Here is a 22718-nt window from a genome sequence, read left to right as displayed (position 1 = left end):
GCATCATCCCCCCCAAGCTCCCCCAAAATTTGATCAGTGGTGTCTGAGACAGATGGACAAACAAACAAACAAGAGAGAGAGTGGATTCAAAAGTGAGCATTGATAGTGGGGGTACATCTGATTAGCAAGTGTTCTCCCAATGGCGTCGTTACAAGAAGAACAGAGGAAGAGTTAGTGTCCAAACATTGTCCTCGGTTCCCTACAAGTGTTGCCTAGAAGTGCGGCTGTATCCATGGTGATGGAATCCTATAGGTAGGGGAGTTCTGGTTCTGTGGAAGCACTTGAGCTTGCCCCAAAAACCTTGAATGGCCTCCTTTCCCTTCTCTCCTTTCCTCTCCGGACCACTGATGGGTGAGCGGGGCTGGTTATCAGATTGGTTGTTGACGCCACGCTGCTTTCACCCAGCATACCGTCACATCCAATCTCAAAGGAAAGGTGGTGAGGAAAGAAGGCCTTTTAAGGAAATTGGAACACGCACAAGTACAGAGGGTAGGCTGCACCGTGGTTGCCATAGTGATGCTGTGCGCTTCCTGTCCTTGGACCAATGGCAGTAGAGGATTCTGCTGTGTCCGATCATGTCACTGGCTCGGAGTAGAGATGTGGGAGGGGATTCTACTGGCCAGTTAGGGGTCTAGCATTCAGGGATCAGGTAGTCGGAGCAGCTCCTTTTGTCTATAAATGTCTGCTGCCTTCAGCCAGTTAGTTGCCCTCTGCCTGACTCTCCTCCTCTTTGGCCGGAGAATCCTGGCTTTTCTCAGTATCGTCTTCCTCATCACCTGACAGATGGGGAGAGACAGAGAGAGAGAGACAGGAAAACAGAAAAAGAGACAGACAGAGAGTTTATTGCATAAGTTATGAGACTACTGGTGAAGTCGTTTGACTTTTATATCATGAGCGATGTGACTGAGGTCGGTTGAATCATCTGTCCAGTGACAAAGAAAACACCAGGAACAGAAGTCGCCAAGGTGAAACCAGAACGATTCAACTCATCAAGTGTAGGGGAGACTGAGGAAAGTACTACTACTAGCCTACTACTACTGCTGCTACTGCTACTACTGCTGCTACTACCTACTACTACCGCTAATACCTACTACTACTGCTACTATCTACTACTACTGCTACTACTATCTACTACTACTGCTACTACTACTGCTACTACCTACTACTACTGCTACTACCTACTACTACTGCTACTACCTACTGCTACTACTGCTGCTACTATCTACTACTACTGCTACTACCTACTGCTACTGCTACTACCTACTGCTACTGCTACTATCTACTGCTACTACTGCTGCTACTATCTACTACTACTGCTACTGCTACTACTACTACTACTACTACTACTGCTACTTCCTACCGTTACTACTGCTACTACCTACCGCTACTACTGCTACTACCTACCGCTACTACTACTACTACTACCTACCACTACCGCTACTACTACTACTGCTGCTACTGATAGGCTACTACTGCCCATAAGCAACTTATGGGTCCATATCACTATTAAATCATTAGATACTGACTGAATGGGTATTGTGTCCACAATGCCAATCTCCCATTCACTGTCAATGGAGAAACCTAAACAAAGGAGTCCTGAGAGGCTGCAATGTCTTACTGAATCACCAGATGGCGCTGTTGTCTATGTTGTTATCAACCTCTTTCCCTTTGGAATATTATAGTGAATGTGTATTTATCTCTATTTGTCTCTGTTGCTTTACTGGCATGATTCACATTATCAAAACAGAGTACAGCAGCATTTACACCAACTCATTTACGCCCTAGAATTTTATGAATAATTCAATAGGCTGAGGTTCTGAAACCGAATGCTGAACCCCTGAAAAGTTTAGGTGTCATTTGTTACACTGCAAAAAACTCGTTCATCCTAACATCCCTCTTACCCCAATTGACATTTTTTGCAGTTTAAATACATTAGAGACCCAATTTATGATAGCAGTATGTTGCTCCCTGTTGAAAACACGACTGTCTCTATTTATGTCTCTATGTCACTGTTTAAATGCATTTTGAGGCTGTAGAATGTTTGGCTCTGTTGGTAATGTTTGTGAGGTAGTTTTTTTTTACAGTCTACGGTTGAGATACAATGCATTAGGATGCACAACGCTTATTTTACATTTACAACTGAAACTTTTCAAGACTAATGTATGTAATATGAGTCAAAATTTATGTGTATTAGGATGTGACATGCTTCTTAAGTGTGTGTGTGTGTGTGTGTGTGTGTGTGTGTGTGTGTGTGTCTGATATCTCCAATTGGAGATATCTTCACTTTAGTTTTGGCTAGTCATAATGTAATTAAAGATATCCTAAATTAGCATTTTGACTAGTCATGATGTAATTAGAGATATCTTAAATTAGCATTTTGACTAGTCATAATGTATTAAAGATATCTTAAATTAGCATTTTGACAAGTCATAATGTAATTAAATATATCTTAAATTAGCATTTTGGCTAGTCATAATGTCGGCTAATTAGAGATGTAATTAGAGAACTGCCACTACTACGCCTACACTGCTGCAGCAGCTGTAGTAGTAGTAGCAGCGGCAGCAATGTTGTTGCTTGCCACTACTGACTACTACCACCAGGCTTAACGGTACTACTGCAGCAGCAGGAGCAGCAGCGGCAGCACCCACCACGTTCCCCGGAGCCTTGGTAAAGCTCTTACTGTGGACTTTGACAAGGGCCTACAACCCCATCAAAACTAACGAGAAAAAAAAAACAACAACTTAAAAACAAAAGCCGGTGGCACGAGAGACGCGAGAGGCACCAATCTCGTCCGTCCGATGGACTCCTTCCTCGCGCGTACCGACCTGTCCGTCCCTCGAGACAGACAGATCGGTACACCGAGAGGTGGAGCCTGCTCCAGCCTGCTCCATCTCTCGGTGTCTCATGCCGGTGTTGACCGGATTTGAAGGCGTGTTTTCACAGAGTAGGCTACTCTTTCCATTTTTCCATTTGTAGCCTATTACCTAGAACTTTATTTCTATTTGGAGTAGGCTACAAGTCATACTTTTCAAGACTATGCAAATATGGAGGGCCAAGTCTGTCATATTAAGGAATCAATGAGTGAATGAATCAATAAATAAATAAATGCATTAACAAATAAAGGAATAAATAAATCAATAAATAAATGAATCGATAAATGGTCAAATAAATCTGGGAATATTTAGAGAAATCCATAAATTAACACATGATTTAAAAAATAAGTCAATAAATGAATGAATACCTAACATTTTTATTTATTATTCATTCATTCATTCATTTCTTGCCACGCGTTTGATTTCCATTTCCTCAAGCATATGCTAATGAAATACACATTTGTGGATGGTTAACTATTTGTGGAACATGGCAGCCTACACACGTGTGGATTATCTTCTGTGGGTTAATAAAAACTTCCATTGCTTTCCAAACGCAGCCATTACCACAACTACAACGCAACAACTTGGGGCTGTTGTACTACCCACCGGCAGAGAGCGACCACCACTGGCTGATCCATGTCAGGGTGCAGTCATCGATTGCACTTGCCTTGCTGTCCTTTGCTCTCTTGCTCATTAGCATATGCTTGAGGAAATGGAAATCAAATTTTCAGCAAGAAATGAATGAATGAATGAATGAATGAATGAATGAATGAATGAAAATGTTATTTATTCATTTATTGATTCATTAATTTACTGATTTCTATAAATATTCCCACATTTATTTGACCATTTATTAATTCATTATTATTATTTATTGATTGATTTATTCCTTTGTTATTGCATTTATTTATTTATTCATTGATTCATTGATTCATTCATGCATTCATTCTTTTAATGCTTTATTTGTTATTGCATTTATCTATTTATTGATTCATTCATTGTTGATCTTCATGATCATGTCGTTTCTCACCTGACGTGTTGATGTTGAGCTGAGCCAGACCCTGCGACAGGTCAGTGGGTTCCTGCACTCCGGGGGCTGCTGGGAGTTCGTGGATAGCGTTCCTGCGGCCAGACCGTCGGGAGGCGATGAAGTCCTCATAGGTCGCCTCCACATCCGTCATAGCTGACACACCTCACCATAGCAGGACCTGGCACGCACAGCAACACACACTTAACACACACACACACACGTGTACATGGACACAGACACAGAGATGAACCCACGCTACGTCTGAGACACAGAGAGTTTGTGCAGCTTGCAGCTACAAGAAGGTTCACCCACTGGACACAATGCCACAATGTGATGGCACGAAGAAAATGACACAATGGGTTCCCCCTGCACCCATACAGTGCACCCCTCCCTCCTTTTAATTTATGACATAATCCCCGACTAATCCATTTTAATCTCAGTCTAGGGTATGGGCTACACCAGTGACACAGGGGGAGATAAATGCTGAAAAAACAATATTGGGGCAGTGGAATGGAAACAATGAGGACGTTGCAGTTGAACTGAGGCATAGCAGTGAAGCAACCAAAAAACAAAACAAAAGGGCAATTAGAGAACAAAGGAGGATGGTATTGTTTTCAAATGTCATCCCACTTGATGTAACCGCAAAGCGTGATGGGAGCTGCGTTGCCATGGAGATTTAGGATAAGCCCCCTCTGTTGACATGCTAACGCTCTGTATCAGTCTGCCTGGGTGAGGCTGCCCTTGAGCACTGCCTAGGTTTCGGCTACCCTGCCCCATTTTCTGCAATGAAAGGCTCAGTCCGAGTTATCTTTGAGTTGATCAATTTTGGGTATGTGCACAGAGATTCTGGAAGACTTTGACTTGCAGAGGTTTTTGCAACTTCCTGTATCTATCCTAGCTCAAAATAGCCTATGGGTTGGCTTTGCTCCAATGGCCAAAACCTTTTTTTCCTGATACTGTTATCTGCAGTGTAAAAAGCTCATCATTCAAAAAATTCCATTCCATGTTGGTTTTCTGTGGCAACAGTTTTGTCTACTTAGTGATTAACGATTGGGCTTTTAACTAATGAGGAAGTTACAAAACTGACCTCAGCCCCCACTTCCATTTGTGGCTATATTCAGTGCTGAGCAAACTGTGATTGGCCACAGCTATTTTTGGACACCCCCCCCCCCACACACACACACACACACACACACACACACACACACACACAAACACACACACACACCCCTCTGTCATCATCTGAGCATGCTCCCGTTCAGCTGTCACTCTCAAAATGGTGTCAGGATGGGCATGACCTGACAGACGTTACTTCATGTACAATTATCAGGCTCAACATAGGGATACAAGAGAGGCAAAAAGAGGATAGCAGCATGAAGACCTGCCAAAGATCAATCTGATTATTACTTACTATTAGGCTTTATATGATTGGAGTTTTCCAAAAGTGTTTTTACAGTTAGTAGATATCTGGGTAGTCAAAAAACAATTACTTTTAATTAGAAAATAAATGGATATTATGAAATGTCATAAATGTCAGAAGTCATTTATTTGCATTTGTAAACATCTGAGTAAGTCATGCCTTAATTTTGAGTTACAGTCAATTGAGACATGGGCAAAATACTTCTGTCTATAGGTCCTACTTTTTAAGCATCTCTACTGTACCAATAATAAATTGGCCTACATTAAAAAATATATGTTTAAGAAAGAATTTTAGAACAGGTAGAGCTGTATGCTTTTACCATTTAGCCAGCCAGTGAACAAATATCAATCTATTTTTAAGGATATTTATATCATTATTAATTAATTCAGTATCTGTTGCTATTGCAGGTGAATGTAGATATTTTACACTGAAGAGATTGTTTCAGTTAGAGCTGACAGTGATGGAACATTCTTTGCAAATGTGTCATATATCCTCATATTCTATGACACATTAATTGGCAGCTTACATAATTTACTCACACTGTTACACCCATGGAGCAGAACATCAGCAGTTCAGCGATATGTATGTGTGTGTGTGTGTGTGTGTGTGGGTGTGTGTGTGTGTGTGTGTGTGTACCCTGCTCTTTCAGAAACCACTCTTGCTTTTACTGGCCCATGTCAGTAGAGGCATGCTGAAGCTGAAGCTTGTCCTTATGGCATTGCTCCCAAGTGGCCACTAGAGCTCAGCTGGTCAGGACAACAATATTCCTAAAATAGACTCCAAACAAATGACAATCACTGAATAATACAGCAGGCCAATGTGCTATGCCCTCTCTGTCACTGACTTAAAACTGGAAAAAGTTAAAAGGTTGTCTACTCTGCAACCATTTGTTGTGCTGCCAAACAGAAAATCAGTCGTGACGGTACTGAATGTGGTAATGATCAGGGAAGTAAAGGCATGGAGTCCCGTTCAGCTCATGCCAGTGTTATTCGAGGTAGGCTGGGCATAACTGAGACTGATGCCCATTGCTCTCTCTCTCTCTCTCTCTCTCTCTCACACACACACACACACACAGGATCCATCTCTGGATAGGCCTGTGATGTCTGACAAACGTGTAAAAAGGGGTTCAATTTACATGCAAGAAGGTACGTTACATATGGACTTTTGAGCCCAGAATTGCATAGGTTACACCTATTTCAGTTATTTAAATAAGTTTCATTAGTTTCTGGGTGTGCATAAACAATGTTGAAATGATAATGCTGAATTGAATTCACACTGTCCTACCAAAAAAAATCATTCCTATCATCATCAAGATTCCTATAGGGATTTAGGCTATAGTGTGTTTGTAATGTTTTGGTAGGGTATGTTCTAAATCATTGGTGTCTTCCAGCCTTTATCTTCCCATTAGTAATAAATGGAGGCGCTGCGGTGCACCTAATATAAACAGTCGTGCGCAATGCTGTCCTAATAAATCACTGTTTCAGTGTTGACACAGACCTGGTCCAGGCCTAGTACAGACATGCCAATAATGATGGAGGAGGAGATCGACATCTTTCAATCGATTTCAATAATAAATCATAAGCCATATGTCTTATTCTGTTGACAAAGACCCCCATGGAGTCAGTGCCAGTAAACGCAGCACTGGATATTAACGTTATACAGGGAGTAGAAGACATTTTACCTCCATTCATGTTTTGCTATGGTAATCCTTATCATCACTAGTGTACCTGTTTGGGTTGAGGACTTCCAAATATTCGCGGGGGTCAATCACATCAGCATGAAAGCCACTTCGGTTTTCCCCGTTGCGCTCACGGAGTGTTTATCACCAGTGTCAAGCTAGCCAGAATAAAACCACTTCCGGGTACAAATTTCAGAATAAATGAATGATTGACGAGCATACGTTACAACCACGTTTGAAGTACCACAGTGAGCATATATTTAAAGAGTAGTCTGTGGTAAATGAAAACGCAATTTATATTTTTCTCAAAATGCTCTGTAACCAATACCTACACCACAATACATAGTTTTGTTTTCAAAAGCCACAGATTTTGCGTTTTTATTTTGAAGGCAAAATAGCCTAACTTCTGATTTTACCCTTGCTATCATTGGCTAACTTGACTCAGCTGGCTTTCAGGCAAGCAGATGAACGGGACGCAAAAAACGCAATGTGCGTAAAGTGCGCAGCTGTTGGTGTCATATGGGCTGTCAAACAAAAATATTCCTATAATATTGCCATAGGGACTTGCTGTGATATTTGTATAGTATCCTTTTAAATGTATTATAGCATTTACAATAGTTCTTCCTAAGCTCTGTCCTATGTAGAAAGCATATCAATTAAACAGTTTAATCTCTATGGTGGAAACTTTTTGACAATCCCCTGAGCAAAAATACGATACAAGGCAATTCAAGGCGTTGACTGGAAAATGAAGATTTGCCAAATCTTTCCTGCATTTAATTCCCGGCACAGTTGTATCAAAAGGTGGGAATGGTCTGACCCTACAGTGTCTAAGCCCAAATATCAGGGGCTCAACTAGGTAGAAGTAAAAAAAAAAAAAAAAAAAGGTTGGTAGCCTAATCTATAAACTCATGCTCAGTCAAGCGTTCAAGGCCACCACTGTTTTCATTTTTTTTTTTCTTGGTTATTTTCATGTATGTACATGTGGCCTAACTTAACTAAGGATACTGCACTTACTATGAATTTCTAACAGAAAGATATTAGTAAGGGCAGGTAAAATATATTTCACAGAGGAAAATAGTCACCACTGTCCTCTCTCTGAATAAGACCATTCTGATAATTATATGTAGTTCTAGATCAATCAAAATGGGCCTATAGGGAATACCAAGGTCTACTCTACAAATGCTATCTGTCTGTCTGTCTGTCTGTCTGTATACATTCTTGTGAACACAATAACTCAAGAACAATACATGACTTTGTACTGACACCACAGGTTTCCACATATAGAGTAGATGATTTGATTAGATTTTTGGAGCACCTAGATGCATACATTTGCATATTAATGAGGAAAAATAGATTTTCTTGAAAGTACTATAACTCCTTAATGCTGCAAGAAACAGAGTTCACATTAATACCACCCAAGTGTTATGTGAAGTCATATAGTATTATTTGCTATTTGACTATGGATAGGGTGAAATTAAAAATAAACATTACTGGAGTCTTATCCAGACCAGACCAGATTTGGTATCCTTGAGATGAACAAAGTCTTCCAATATGATTACTGTGCTCGCTATAGGGATATAGGCTTAGATATGTTTATATTTGCAGTGCTAAAGTCCCATTAAGTAAACAACATCAATAGTACATACATCATCATTTCATTTTATGCAACAGAACCAGCATATCACCCGACGTTCCCACTAGGTCATCATCGGGGCTGTGCTAAACATGAATGATAATACTTGAGATGAACCCATGAGAACCACTTGCTCTTCACAAGGCCCACACACCAATTTGCAATGAAAGCTGACTGGTCAGATGTCAGTACAGACAGAGCAGTTATTGTTTACTGTCTGGGGTGTGTGTGTGTGTGTGTGTGTGTGTGTGTGTGTGTGTGTGTGAGAGAGAGAGAGAGAGAGAGAGAGAGAGAGAGAGAGAGAGAGAGAGAGGGAGAGAGAGAGCACACACCAAACTGTCTGTGGGTCTGTCTGACAAACAATGATCTTGTTGTGGTGGAGGCGTGGAAGCTGTAGCCATTCAGCAACACGTTTACTGCAGTCTCATAGCATCTGGCTGTTAATCACTCCATTCAACTGACACATGTGTTCAATATGGACAATCTGGGAGCTTCAGTGTGTTTGCTCTGGTCAAGTGTTTGAGCTCACAAAGGCAGGGGCATACACTCGTTTTAGTGTTTGGAGGCTACAATAATAGTCACCTCTAAATGAGGTCTGTCATATAAGGGAGATAGGCTACATACCAAACCAGGGATGAAGTGGAGGGTAAACCCACCTAAACTCAGTTTACCCACCTTTTGCTGCTGATATAAATCTTTATGATGTCATTATAGGCTACAAAGTAGTACCAAACTGATGTAAGTTATGTGAAGACGGGGTAAAAGCATAAAACACTTTTCTGCTAATATAACTGATTAAATGATGACATTAATCATTGATGTCTATAGTGGTGTTTGTTTGCCTTATAATGACTTACTGGAGGTCATATGTCATAGTTTACTCACCTTTTTATTTATCACTGCACCACTGGACCAGATCTAAAAATAAACTATTATTATTCAGCTCAGGCAACACTGAAATTTATTAGGTTTCAATGAAAATGAGCCATGCCACATTTCTAATTCCTAACAACTGATATCTAAACTACTGCAAAGTAGAAAGCGCTAATACATGTACTTTATTCCCATATTTGGGAATAATACTGGGCTCTACGGAGGGTAGGAGGTTGCCTCCCACGCCCCACCTGCTGTTCAAAGTAAACAATGCACCCACCCCCTCTTTGCAAGCCGCACAGTATCACCCAATGAAATACTCGGATGTTACAATGTGAGGCGGTTTCCAAGACAAGCCAGTTGCTATTGGCAGCCAAAGATAATATATGTCAAGATCGTTCACAAACAATCCCAGCCTATGTAAACTATGTAAAGACCGGAAATCATGTCTCACACAGGTACAAGCGACTAAAATTACAATATCAATGAATAATCAGCCAGGAGGATATCTAGCTAATGTATACAGCAGCTAATTTACGCAAGAACCTTCGTGAATGTCCATCACTGACATCAGGCGAGTAACACCTGCCAAACAACTTGCGTAGGTCTCACAACACTACCAGTAGCTTACTAGACCCTAAACATTATTGTATTTGGGAAACAGAGTAAGCCTATCGATGAAGAAAGAGCAAGTGCGCCGAATTTGAGCACAGACCGTTAAATATAATTTGGGACACTCTGTTTGACTCCTAGCCAGAAAAAGCGTTGTAGTCTGCAACGGTGTTTAAACGACGGCGGAAGTACGCAGACGTGAATCCTCTCTCTTCGCTCGGCTACTTTCTGGTTGCTTGTGGCACTGGCAGCATCAGACAAGGGATGATGATGGAAGAATTTGAAGGTGAGATATATTGTGGGTTCAGGGGGTTATTTTTACGTATTGTTTGCAAAATCGAGTCCCCAACCTTTCCGTTTCATCCTCCTGTTTTGGGGGATTTATTGCTGCTTGAAGTCGCCCTTTTTTACAGCGACCTCTTTTTATTGTTTGGTGTTTAGCCTAAGTAATGCTAGGCAGGGCCGAGGATGAGGCTATACTGTAGCTTCGCTGTCTCTGACTGGGTGTGATCCCTACATCAGTGTTAGCTACCGGAGCTAGCCTGTGTTAGCTTGCTGCGAATGAGCCTGTTTGTGGCTGTCTTGCTAATTACAGTAGCTAGCTGCAGCCAGAAGTTGGCTATCTTGAATGTTACATGAGTATTTTAAGTCCTTACAGTCCACACAACCTTTCTGTATGACCCTGCCTCCTCCCCATTTCTTTCATTATATGTAGCCTAATGATAAAACTTGCCACAGATGCAGCATAAAGTTAATTATCTTGTAATGAATGAAAGTTATTACTGGAGCCAATCTGAAAGCATTAATTGGCAACGTGTTGGGACATTGTGGCTGGGTCATTGTGCCAACAGCTATGACCAAAATAGTAGTTTTGGAGGCATAACTACTCATTTAGGCTACACTGTCTTGTAATGTTGCCTGTGTCATGCCCTCATCAGTATGAAAGACAGACAAAGTTAGCCAAGCTATTGACCATCACTGTTCATCACAACATTCACCCCTATCACTACATTTTGATCACTCTATTCACTCTATTCTCTACTGCCCCTCTATCTGACTACTGCAGACGGTGAAGCTCCTCCTGCCGAGGAACTGTGTCCATGCAAAATCTGTGGAAGAAGCTTCTTCCCCAAAGTCCTGGTAAAAAAACAAGCGCTCTCTGGTTTTGGGTCATTTGTCACACGCCGAAATGCCTGTATTCACAAGCACCTCTCTTACCAACAACAACACAGAAAGGATTTAGAAATAGTATGATACACAGAATGGCCAATGATGCATTGATTTTATGGTCAAAGTATTGTGCTGAGAGGATAAATTTGGTATGTTGAGTAATGCCGTTGGCCACGTTTAGGCCTGTGTATTGGTGATATTTCCCACAGTGATTATCAGCTGACAGGATATCAGCTCTTTGGATAATAGTGTCACTGGCTACATTCCAACCAGCCAGTAGGGACCTGTGAAAGGCACTTTGTAGGGAAGGTGAAAAATTCTTACCCAAGTGCTGTAGCTTTTTGGGGGCAAATAAGTGAACTTTCTGGATTTGCCAAGGCATCTAACCACAGAACAGAGGCAATATTCACATGTAGCCATTATAAAAGAGCCACGTCTCACTATGAGATTAATGCACTATAGAAAAGGACTCACAACTCTTATTTATTTATAATAGTTTTATTGTTATGTAAGCATTTTGTTAAACTGCAAAGTAATACACAAAGATTATCATTATTATTACTGTTTGTGATTATGTTACTGTGGTTATGTAACTACTGATGCTAGATCTGCTCACCCGTTCTGAGAAACTTTGCATACAGCCTTTGGGTTGCTAATGTGACTGCAATAAGTTATAGGAACATATTGTTTGCTTGTAATGCAAACACACATACACACACACACACACACACACACACAGATCATTAGTTGTTAATGCTATGCTAATGCTTGATGCATTAATGCTTAATGTTTTTCTAGGCCCGTGTGCGTGTGCAGTTAGGAGGTTCAATGAAATTGAATGTGACACTAGGTAGAATGCAAACAAGTATTGGACCCACTCATCACAGCTGGAGTCATTATTAATATACAATTAGCAACTCCCTGAATGAGACTTGTTGAAAAATCATGTTTGGTTAGAATTACAAAACAATTATTGCTACAGAAATTGTTTTCTTTCTGGCTCTTGTAAACAAGGAAATGTGATTTTAAACAATTTGAGAGCTAGTATAATAGAAAGCTACATTTCTCAAGTAATGGCAGGTGTTTCTAAAATGTGAGTGTCGAAACTGATTTAACTTGCACTGTATTTAGCCATTGCCATCTCTTTCCCTGCCTGCAGAAGAAGCATATTTCCATCTGCCAGAAGGCAGCGGCCAAAAAGAGGAAGACTTTTGACTCAAGTAGACAGAGAGCCGAGGGCACAGACATCTCTACTGTCAAACCCATCAAAACAAAGGTAAGACTACACCTGATGAGCGGACACAAAGCGAACCAAGACCCAAACCACAGAGTTCAATAGGAAAATTAACAGGGAGAAGAAACTACTAAAAGTTGTAAATCCCAGTTTTGAAGCTCTGTTTCAGAAACTTGATGAATTGAAGCTAAATTGTACATGCTGTCATGAATATTTATTTTTTTCCATTACACTTATGATCTGTCATTTACAAATTTCTATTCCTATTCCCATTTGCCTTAAATGTTGCCCATGTATCATCAACTTGAGATCATTCATTCATTCATCCACTAAATATTTAAGACACAAAATCTAACCTAATGCTTTGGACAGCTCTAGTTTAAATAATTGCCACTAGTCAAGGTGTGCTCTACAACCTTTGGGTCTGATCATGAGTCAAGAGGCTTTCCACTTTTATAGCTGCTGTTGCTAACCATAAAACACTCCACACAGCTCAAGACAGCGGAGCTACTGTCATGAATAGCTTCGTGTGTCTTGGTCCGTCCGACAAGAAACATTCTTATTTTGACTTGAGTCACTGGAAGCCAGAAGTGGGTCAGCTGTTAAAATGTTGCTAGCTGCTGTATAGGACCTGTCATTTTGAGGGAACATAATGATGATCCCTGTAATGAACAGCCCACGTTTTGCAGCTCGGCTGTTCTATTCATGACATTCAGTAATTTGTGTTGGCAAGTTCTTATACAATTTAAACCACTTTCAATTGTATTTCAGTCGCACAGTTCATCCTCCACTGAAAAAGTAAGTTGATTCGTCTTATTTAATTTGTCTTCATGTTCTATATTCATGCAATTTAGTGGTACAGCTTTGCTGTATGCCTAGGCCTACTAATTAATCTACGGAAGGCCAAAAGGTATTTACCCTCACTGTTTCTTGCTTTGTTAATACTCCTTTCCTTCACAAGAGTCACTGAGCTGACTGGTCTGGAACTGTGTGTGTACTCACACTGGCGTTCTTAGTAAAAAATAAATTGATCAGTGGTATTTTCCACTATTACTCTTTGCCAAAATGTACCCCATTTCTGCTATTGAGAATATTCAAGCATATACAGTTATTTTAGCAATTTCTTAAACTTGCACTGGGTGACAGTCTTACTTCTAGTTTGTGCGGCTGAGCTAATTGCTATCTTTGACTCAGATGACTTCTTGACAATCCACTTTTAAATTGCAGAGCTTAGTGTATGGCACTACCTCTGTAGAGGTTGCCATGTAGCCCGAAAGTAGGTCACTCAGACTGTGTAACAGATTCCACAGTCCTTCTCTGCCCAGTTTGAACTGCACTGCCTGACAGTTGTTTGGATGGCAACTCAAACAAGGAAATGATGCTTTCTGTTGTCTTGGCTTCAACTAACTGCTGTCAACTCGCTCTCTCTCTCTACTGCTGGAATAAAAATAGCTTCAGATTAGTGGCCTGAATAGGACATCAGCTCTAGGTCTCATATGTCTCACAATCACATCACTTGGCAGTATGGGTAATAAGTTCTTTGTAAGTAATCATTCATAATCAAAAAATGGTGATGGAGGTGACAGAATGTGTAGATGATGTATAGAAATATATCATGCAATCAAACTTTTCTGTCATATGAGGGACATAAATGATGTGTTCTAAAAAGGAATGAAAAATAAAAATCGCTTCAGTTCCGTTGAAATCATGTTTCACCCTGTGCTTGGCAGACAGACAGGCTTGCTCAACTTGAGGACTGTAACCAAATAGGAGGAAGTAGGAAGTCAATGAGGCTATCATGTTGCCAAGGAAGCAACTCCGATGACAGTGGACTACTTCTGTCAGCAGTGATTAGCTGTAGATGCCACTCACACTGCCACTGTGGGAAGACAAGGGACAAGCAATTGTAGGCTGTTTCTTTTTATACTGTATATGTAAATAATATTAGAATCCTTAATTTTTAAAGTGCAAAACAAACTAATGCTTAAAGTTAGTGTCATTGATGGTTACTTCATTCAGTCTCATTAAAATTTGGTCATGGAAATTTGAAAAGGGGTCATGGAGAAGTCATGGGAAAGTTTTGGAATTTAAGCAGTGAAAAAGTGTGGGAACCCTGAATAAAGGTTGAGAGTCAGGAGAACATTTCAGATTACAACTGGCTTCTGAGTTTCTTATGTTTTTGGTATTTTTGCCTTCATTAGATTGTTCAGAATAGAGAGTGATAGGAAAGACTAGGAGAGAGTGGGAGGCCATGCGGCAAAGGTCCTGGGCTGGATTTGAACCCAGGCCAGGATACTGCGGCCACATGCGCCCTAGCCAACTGAGCCACCAGGACGCCCCGTCAATGAATGGGTTAAAATGGGTTACAGGTGTTTGCTGATGGATTCTAATATGGAAAGAGTAATAATATTTGAATAAGCCCGGAAATCAGGGCAAGAGAATAATACTGTTGGATTAAAAAAAAACACATGTTCAAAATGTTTCAAGTGTCCAGAGGTGTAACGCCTGCTGTAACGGAGCATCTCCCCTGTGTTGCCTCCCGCCAGGCGGAGCCCCCTAAGAAGCCATCCAGCTGGCGCAGAAAACATGAAGAGTTCATCGCCACTATCCGGGCCGCCAAGGGCATCGACCAGGTCATAAAGGATGGGGGACCATTACCCCCACCGCCCCCTCCCTCTTATGACCCAGGTAACACATAGGTACAGGGCAATTGGACTTGATCAAGAAACTAAAAACAATTTAGATAATGGGTTCAGTAGAGAAAGAGACACCGTAAAGAAAGTGAAAGTAAAGAGACAGTGGGGGCAATCACGTTTCCAGAGGCGGGACACTGTTTGATTTATTTATTTGCAGCATTGTAAAATTTGAAAGGAAGATGGAGCGGAATGGCTTGGCCTTAACATGTGCGAAACCCCATTGACAATATTTATTGAGTTGTAGCGTAGACTTGTATTACTAGAGAAAAGAGGGGGGGGAAAAGATCAGTACAAATCAAATCTCCCTCATGCAGCAGTCCTTAAAGCTGTCTCTTAACAATATGCAGGATTTCTGGCACTGTAGAGCGTTAAGATCCAGTTACGAGCGTATCTTTTCACCTCCTCTTTTGTGTTTAGACTATATCCAGTGTCCGTACTGTCAGAGGAGGTTCGGCGAGAACGCAGCGGACAGACACATCAAGTTCTGCCGGGAGCAGGCCGCCCGAATGCCCAACAAGGGCAAGTTAGGAGATGCCAAGAAACCTCCTGCTCGCACACAGGTAGTAGCTGATATGCTCAGACTGCACACACACACACACACACACAGACACACACACACACACACACACACAAAGATAGGGATCTGGACCTGGCTTTTAGTGGAAAAATAATATTTGTATTGGATAAGTGCAAAGCTGCCATCATAGCCACATTTTCCAAATCAGGAAGCATCATGACACATTGCAAAATCTGGTAGTGTTTAAAACCCTACACCATTTATAAACATAAATATACACTGCAAAATCTTGTAGAGCTATTCTCAATACAATGTTGTTCCTTCTCTAGTGTTGTTAATAAACCCATAACAATTCCCTCTATGTTTTTTCCATTGTGAGACACCCACTATGCGGCAGGCATCGGATTGCCAGCTACTTAGCAACAGCTATGATGCATGACTAGGGAGTTAACATGTCTGCCAATAAAAACAGCGAGGTCCAAACTATTTTGGCTAAGAACTCTGAATGTACCTGCCTTCATTATCTCGGTTAAGTTTACCCACTGTGCCATGATGGAGTAAAATTGCAACTTGATATTTGCTATGTATCTCTGCAATTCATTCAACTGTTCATTTGTATAGCTTTCACAGTAGCTTAAAACCTGTATCAAGACACCAAAACACTGCATAGCAAACTTGTACGCACAGGCACAACCGCAGCACAGGGTATGACACGGCCACGGTCACGCACACACACACGAACACACAGGCTCATTTTTATTGCACATTGTAGACACGGGTATGGTATGACTCAAGGAAAACAACAGCTTACAAAGTTTTTCCTGTGCAAGGAAGGAAATCTTTTTTGTTCACTTTCAAAAGTGGTGATTGGATTCCAAAATTTGCCAGCTACATAACGCACAGCCTTTTAAAAATCATTTAGTTTCTAATGAGAATACCAATTTTCCGGCTCCCCACCCCATGCTTCCATGGCTTCCCTTTTGTGTTGTGCCCTCTTGGCACCCCTAATTTATCTAACACTGGCTCTCTCTCGCTCTTCAGTACAAGACTCCTACTCCCGTGAAGAAGGTCAACTCCCCTGTTGCGTCCACCATCCCCTCTGCCTCCTCTCGTTTACCCCAGAGATCCGGCTCTGGACAGTCCACTGGTAAGCTGGATCTGCGTTGTTTACATTTGCGGTACTTGTTTATTTGGTGGGTTACTTGGTGGTTCTTTAGTTGACCATCCAACTTCCTTCTACATGTTTTTGTTGCTTTTCAGTTTAGTGCAGAAAGGGAAGACAGACATTTTAACTCATGTGTTTTTTGAGTTTCGGGACAGCTCAGTCAAACACATTCATCCACTCAACCACAGCGACAATTACTGGCACACACACACACACACAGACTCTGTTCCTGTCTCTCGCTCTCATTCTCTGTCAGTCAGATGACAACAAGGATATCTTGGGCGAGCCTGAGGGCTACAGGCATTTCTCTTTTTTTACACTGTCTACAAATTCAACAAATTCAGACAGACAGAGAGCAGAATTTGTTCTCCACTGCATTATTTTATCTTAACCTTTTATTATCTTATTATAAAGAGAGAGTCTTAAATACAAGATAAAGTAGTACAGTGTATCTTAAAAATCATGTTAAATTAGTGCTTTGTGTCAAATGATTGTCTTTGGTAAGTAGCCGTGTAATAAGTGGGATAATGTACAGCAAGCCGGCCATCATTGCAGAAAAAGCAGGGTGAATCAAGACCCTGATCCGCTTTGTGATGGGGCTTATTTTGCGATAATGACCGGCTCGCTGTACATTATCCCTTACATAAGCTCCGACAGGGTGAATTCATCAAGATCTTGATGACCCCGAAGCAGCTTATTTTGCAATTATGGCCAGCTTGCTGTACATTATCCCACTTATTGCATGCCTACTTACCAAAGACGTTAATCATTTGACACAAAATATTTATTTTATGATTTTGGTACAAGCTAAAGTAATTTGCAAGCCTTCGCCAAAAATAATCCCGGAGGACTGTCTGCAGTAGGCAACTTTTGTTTTTCTTTTTGGCAAAATGTGTCGCGGCGTATTTGATTATAAATCAACAAAATCGACCGGACTTCTTGACTGTAGAGTGATGTGATTAGATGTCAAACAGCCATTTGTTATTCAGAAATAACAAACCTTCAGAATGCATTCATTGGCCAATCAGAATCGGGTATTCAACAAAGCCGTGTGATAAAGTTAGTTAAACGGACACTTCCTAAATTCTGATTGGCTGAGTTGTGTTTGAAGCTGTTGTAAAATACCCAAACTGTAATGGGGCAGTTAGTTACTTACTTCATGAGTGTCTAATATCAAGAAAACACATGATAATCCATTGTAGTTTGTCACCAGAGCATTCATAACCCAGTTACATTTCTTAATGGGTACAATTCATTCAACTTTAAAATGCTTTGGAATGAGTTGCAACAACCCGTGATAGTGAAGCTTGTTCCATGTTCACTTCTGACTTTGGTGCTTTGGTTTTTCAGTTTGTTTCAGCCCAACCTCCATTCATTTCTAACAGACTTCTACCATCATACCTTATTTTAATTTTTGATAGTTTAGGTATTTAACTGACAATCTTATCCAGTCAGCACAGCTTACAGTGAGTGCAACAGTAGAACAGTTTTCTTTCCTGTATGTTTTGTCTGCTTTTAATTAGCCCTTTGCTGTTGCACTTTGACATTTGCTTGTAATAAAAAGTGCATTATAAATAAAATCCATTATTATTATTGAATGTTTTTGTGTTCCCATCCAATGTTGTATTTGCAATAGATTGCCCAGTGAAAAGACCTCAAAGACCTTCCCTCAGGCTGGGCTGGATCAGCTATTTTAGACTCTATTTAATGACTGAGATTATCACATGGACTACAATGACGCATTGAATGTGTGTTGTCTCTCTCTCTCTCCCCCTCTCTTTCTCCTTCTTTCTCTGTCTCCCCCTCCCTCTCTCTCTCTCCTTCTCTTTCTGTAGGAATCCCATCTAGTAAGGTCTCCTCTGCGGGTTCGGTGAGGAGTATTCCCTCCGGCCTCACAAGCCCTCCGTCAGGGTCAGTGCACACACACACTAACACATAGCACAGCAAAACAGATTTGTTTGAAACTACTATAACTCCTTAATACTTTAAGATACAGAGCTCATATTAATACCACCCATGTGTTATGTGAAGACAAGTATGTCAACACAGACATATATGCTAATTAATGTATTGATTAGTTTAATCAATGACCTAAACATAACTCGCTATGTTTAATATATCATGGTGATTATGGTGGGTCAGTAGGCAGCTCAAGTGCCTCTTGTTCTGAACTTCCACATTGCAGCTTTAAAGCTTGATTCATCTTTACAAACCCAGCCCTCCAAGTAACTATACATTTGACTCATCCCTCCCCTCCCTCTCATCTGTCTCGTCAGTGTGGGGGGTAAGACCCGAGCAATGAGCTCTGGCTATGGCTCTGTGAAGAACACTCAGTCTGGAGTAGGACTCAACAAGAGGAGAGTAGACAACTACAACTCTAGGTAAGCCAACATTCAGATTTTTTAGCCCCTCCTTGCTAAATCCTTTGACAACTTTCTAAGACATCTGCTAGAGCGGCCACGAGGGTCACAAGACAATTAATCATTTTATAGACACACAACAGGAGAAGGCTTTGTGAGAGTGAAGTTGTTTGTTAGTATCCTGGCCTCTTGTGGCTTGTTGCAGTATTGCATGCAGCTGTAACTTCAAAATCTCTTCTATTCCCATTTAGTAATTTGCCTCTGCAAACACACTCTAGTAAGGATGCAAATGGTTTCCACAATTCGCCTCCACTCATGTTAATGAAGCAAAATATATGTTCATTAGGCATATTTCTGTTCTAAAATAGCACTTAAGTCACTTAAAAAAACAATGGCCCTTTTTTTTTGTTCTAGTTTTTGTTTTTTCCCCAGAAATCGTGCATTTTCTGTAAGTTATGACTGATACTTATGGGCATATTAGAGTAGAATGGTTCCCAAAATAGGACAAACACATTATGAATATTATTATGTACGGCCTTTATTTAAATAATCATGTATGCTATACAGCTGTAGGCTCTGTTATTTATTTAAATGATAGTTATGATTTGGAAAATCATTACACAGTCTTGCTTCTCTTATCTCTTCCCACCAACAACAAATGTCCAAGCAGAGCAAAACCATAACCCAGCTTTAATTAAATTAAGTTTAAAAAAATATGTAATATATCAAAATAAGAATGGGGGGAAAAAAGCTATTATCACAGGCAATCATTTTATCTCCAGTACTGAGTCAGCAAACATAGCCCTGGAAATTCAAATTCAATAACTACAGATTGACAATATTGCCTGCAGTACACTTCCCAGTTCCCTCCAGGTGCACACATTTTGGGGTTATGGTGTTCTATTTGTACGCTGTATCACAAATATTCCTCATCTTTTTGAGACACTCCCACTGAACAATGTCCTTTCATTATTCACACTTGTTTCACTTTTTCTCAGAAAATGTCTTTGCCAAGCTTTGTGAAAAAACTTTCCTCAGACTGGAATCTCTATGGCTCAATATGTAACAATGACTAGACAAGACACACTGGAGTGTCACCATACGAGTCAAGTTACTTTCAATTCGATACGCTTGATCGACATGATTACTCAATAAGGAACAATCAAACACCAGTTGTTCAATTGATGTCTAGCCATATTCTTACTATTACATTACTCTATTATTTAGAATATTTATGCAGGAGATCTTTGTAGTTGATGTTATTTCTGTTGATATGTTATGAGGTTTTATCTTTTTGATTGCGATTTTCGTGATAATATTCAGCGGCAGTAGTCTTTGAAATACATTTTCTGTTAGGTGTCTTTGAGTAGCTTAAAAAGCCCTACATAAACAAAGCATTTTATGAGTTGCTAACATTATTGTTATGCATCACCGGCGCTTTGTCTTCTCTCTCAAACCTCTCAGGAATGATGCCAATAGTGGGAACGAAGTGGACAACGGTGGAATGAAGAGCAAGTTCTGTCACGCGTGTGGGACCAAGTATCCTGTAGAGTCCGCCAAATTCTGCTGCGAGTGCGGAATCAGGAGGATGTGTATCTGAAGGAGCACAGAATAGAAGAGAGTAGGGGTGCACCGATACTGACACTGGCATCAGAGAATTTCCCCAAAACGAAACTCCGATACGTACTGACGTACTGATGTATCATCTGAAATGGAGAAAAGATGTTTTTTTGTTTTTTTTTGTCCAGAACACTAACGTGGTCCGACTCCGGATCAGATTGGTCAATAATTAAGAGTTCAGTACTCAGAGTCAGTAGTTAAACACTAGTATTGGTGCATCCTTAGATGAAAGAATAAGAGAGTAGAGGAGGTGGAGAGGGAATAAAGCTAGGAAATGGGTTCAAATGTGAAAAAAGAGATAAAGGAAAGGTGTGGGGGACTTGGTAAAGGTGGATAGTGCTTGTGCCCTTTTATCCCGATCCCCAATCAACCGTAATCTGAAATCCTGAATTCCTTTCTCCCATCGCCCTCCGCTCCCTCACATACAAAATATATTCCTATTGAAGTGCAATATGATTGACTACTGAAAAAGACAATGTGTTATTGTAAAAAAAAAAAGGTTTTGGAATTTGGGAAAGGTTTCACATCCCTTTGACAGGGACCAGTCCAAGATGAAATCGCTGTTAAATCTCAGTGCTACCTGTTCGGTTTTTGTACGTTACTTTAAAAGCAATGTTTGTTTCCAACTCTCTTATTGCTACCATTATAGGCCTAACATTTCTATACAGGTGTTTTGAAATGTAGCATTACTCAAACCCTTTTATTCCCCCTCATTTTATACAATGAAATGGGTTATTTATTTTCGTATTCTTTTCCATTTGATTTTTACTGAATGAACAATGACTCTGCATCTTTTTTAAATGTTATCTACAGAATTTAAATGTTTTTATTTGGATTTGTATGAAACTTTAATGCACCTGGATATGTTGCATTTATTTTTCCCTTTACAGTGTTTCTGTTGAGTCAGTATTCAGTTGGACATGGCAGGTGTTTAGGATCATTAGTAGAGTTCTGCTACAGTCCTTTTTAACTGTTTTGTATTGGCACGATTCAGTTACGTGGGTCTTGTGATGTGCCCGCTAAAGATTTTAGGCATGCCTTCTCTTTCCCACAGGTTTATTCAAAACCTTGGCTGTTCAGGATTTTGTTCAGAATTGTTTCAGTGACTTCGTATAGGCATCCCCCCGTGGCGCTTAAGTATAGTCAGTTTCCTTGCTTATACTTTTAACTATGCTACTGGTACTGCAGTAACTTCACATAGCCTAAGGCACATGAAACATACAGGACGGTCAGACTATCTAAGCTTCCACATCTTATTCAGAGGTACTTTGTTAGGGGATAAGAACTCCAATCCAGTAGCACCCGTTGTTGCTGACATTTTTCTTTCCAAGCATCAAAGTTACCACAGCACAGACATCATCACATTTATCTGGAAAAGCAGGTGGTCTTTCCTGTTGAGATACTTCCTTGGAACAACACTATTTCCTATCACCACAACGGCAATCATTTACACCCACACAGTCTATTTCGACACGGGAAACTGAGCGGGGAAAGTGCCTCTACTTGAGGTGTATGGGTAATGATCAGTCACTCACTAAACTGTCAGTCATATCACTATGATTGAGTATTGTAGTACTGGAGAACTTTGAGGAGCAAGACATTTGTGTGAGACCCCCTCCCTCCCCCAGCACCCCCAGAAGCAAACTGTATTTACTGTACATGACAAGCAATGCTTTCACGTACTGGATAGATGCATTTGCCTATACTGGATACAGCGGTTGTTAGCCCAGATACGGTTGTGCACTTATTGCCATGTACTGTATATCCACCCTCAATAAACTTCTATGAAGAGAGCTGTGATGCAATTGTGAGAGTGTCTGTGAGAGAGTCAGTCTAC

General features: G+C 40.6%; 2 protein-coding genes across 2 annotated transcripts; one reads left to right on the top strand and one right to left on the bottom strand.

The window, feature by feature from the left end:
* Positions 1–208: 208 nt before the first annotated feature.
* On the bottom strand, positions 209–7149 carry pkia (cAMP-dependent protein kinase inhibitor alpha). Its single transcript, XM_071906413.2, has 3 exons — positions 7051–7149; positions 3904–4081; positions 209–776 (listed from the first exon to the last, which is right to left on the bottom strand). The coding sequence occupies exons 2-3, from the start codon at positions 4052–4054 to the stop codon at positions 700–702; spliced, it is 228 nt and encodes a 75-aa protein (XP_071762514.2). The 5' UTR covers positions 4055–4081; positions 7051–7149; the 3' UTR covers positions 209–699.
* Positions 7150–10320: 3171 nt separating this feature from the next.
* On the top strand, positions 10321–22674 carry zc2hc1a (zinc finger, C2HC-type containing 1A). Its single transcript, XM_071906419.2, has 10 exons — positions 10321–10405; positions 11186–11259; positions 12449–12565; positions 13295–13321; positions 15070–15211; positions 15637–15779; positions 16778–16883; positions 18737–18812; positions 19178–19282; positions 20726–22674. Exons 1-10 carry the CDS (start codon positions 10384–10386, stop codon positions 20859–20861), a joined length of 948 nt encoding a protein of 315 aa, XP_071762520.1. The 5' UTR covers positions 10321–10383; the 3' UTR covers positions 20862–22674.
* Positions 22675–22718: the final 44 nt, after the last annotated feature.

Source organism: Centroberyx gerrardi, chromosome 22 (genome assembly GCF_048128805.1).
Source record: "Centroberyx gerrardi isolate f3 chromosome 22, fCenGer3.hap1.cur.20231027, whole genome shotgun sequence".
Lineage (NCBI taxonomy): Eukaryota > Metazoa > Chordata > Actinopteri > Beryciformes > Berycidae > Centroberyx > Centroberyx gerrardi.
The sequence above is the reverse complement of the archived record's forward strand: the minus strand, read 5'-3'. Positions and strand labels throughout refer to the sequence as shown.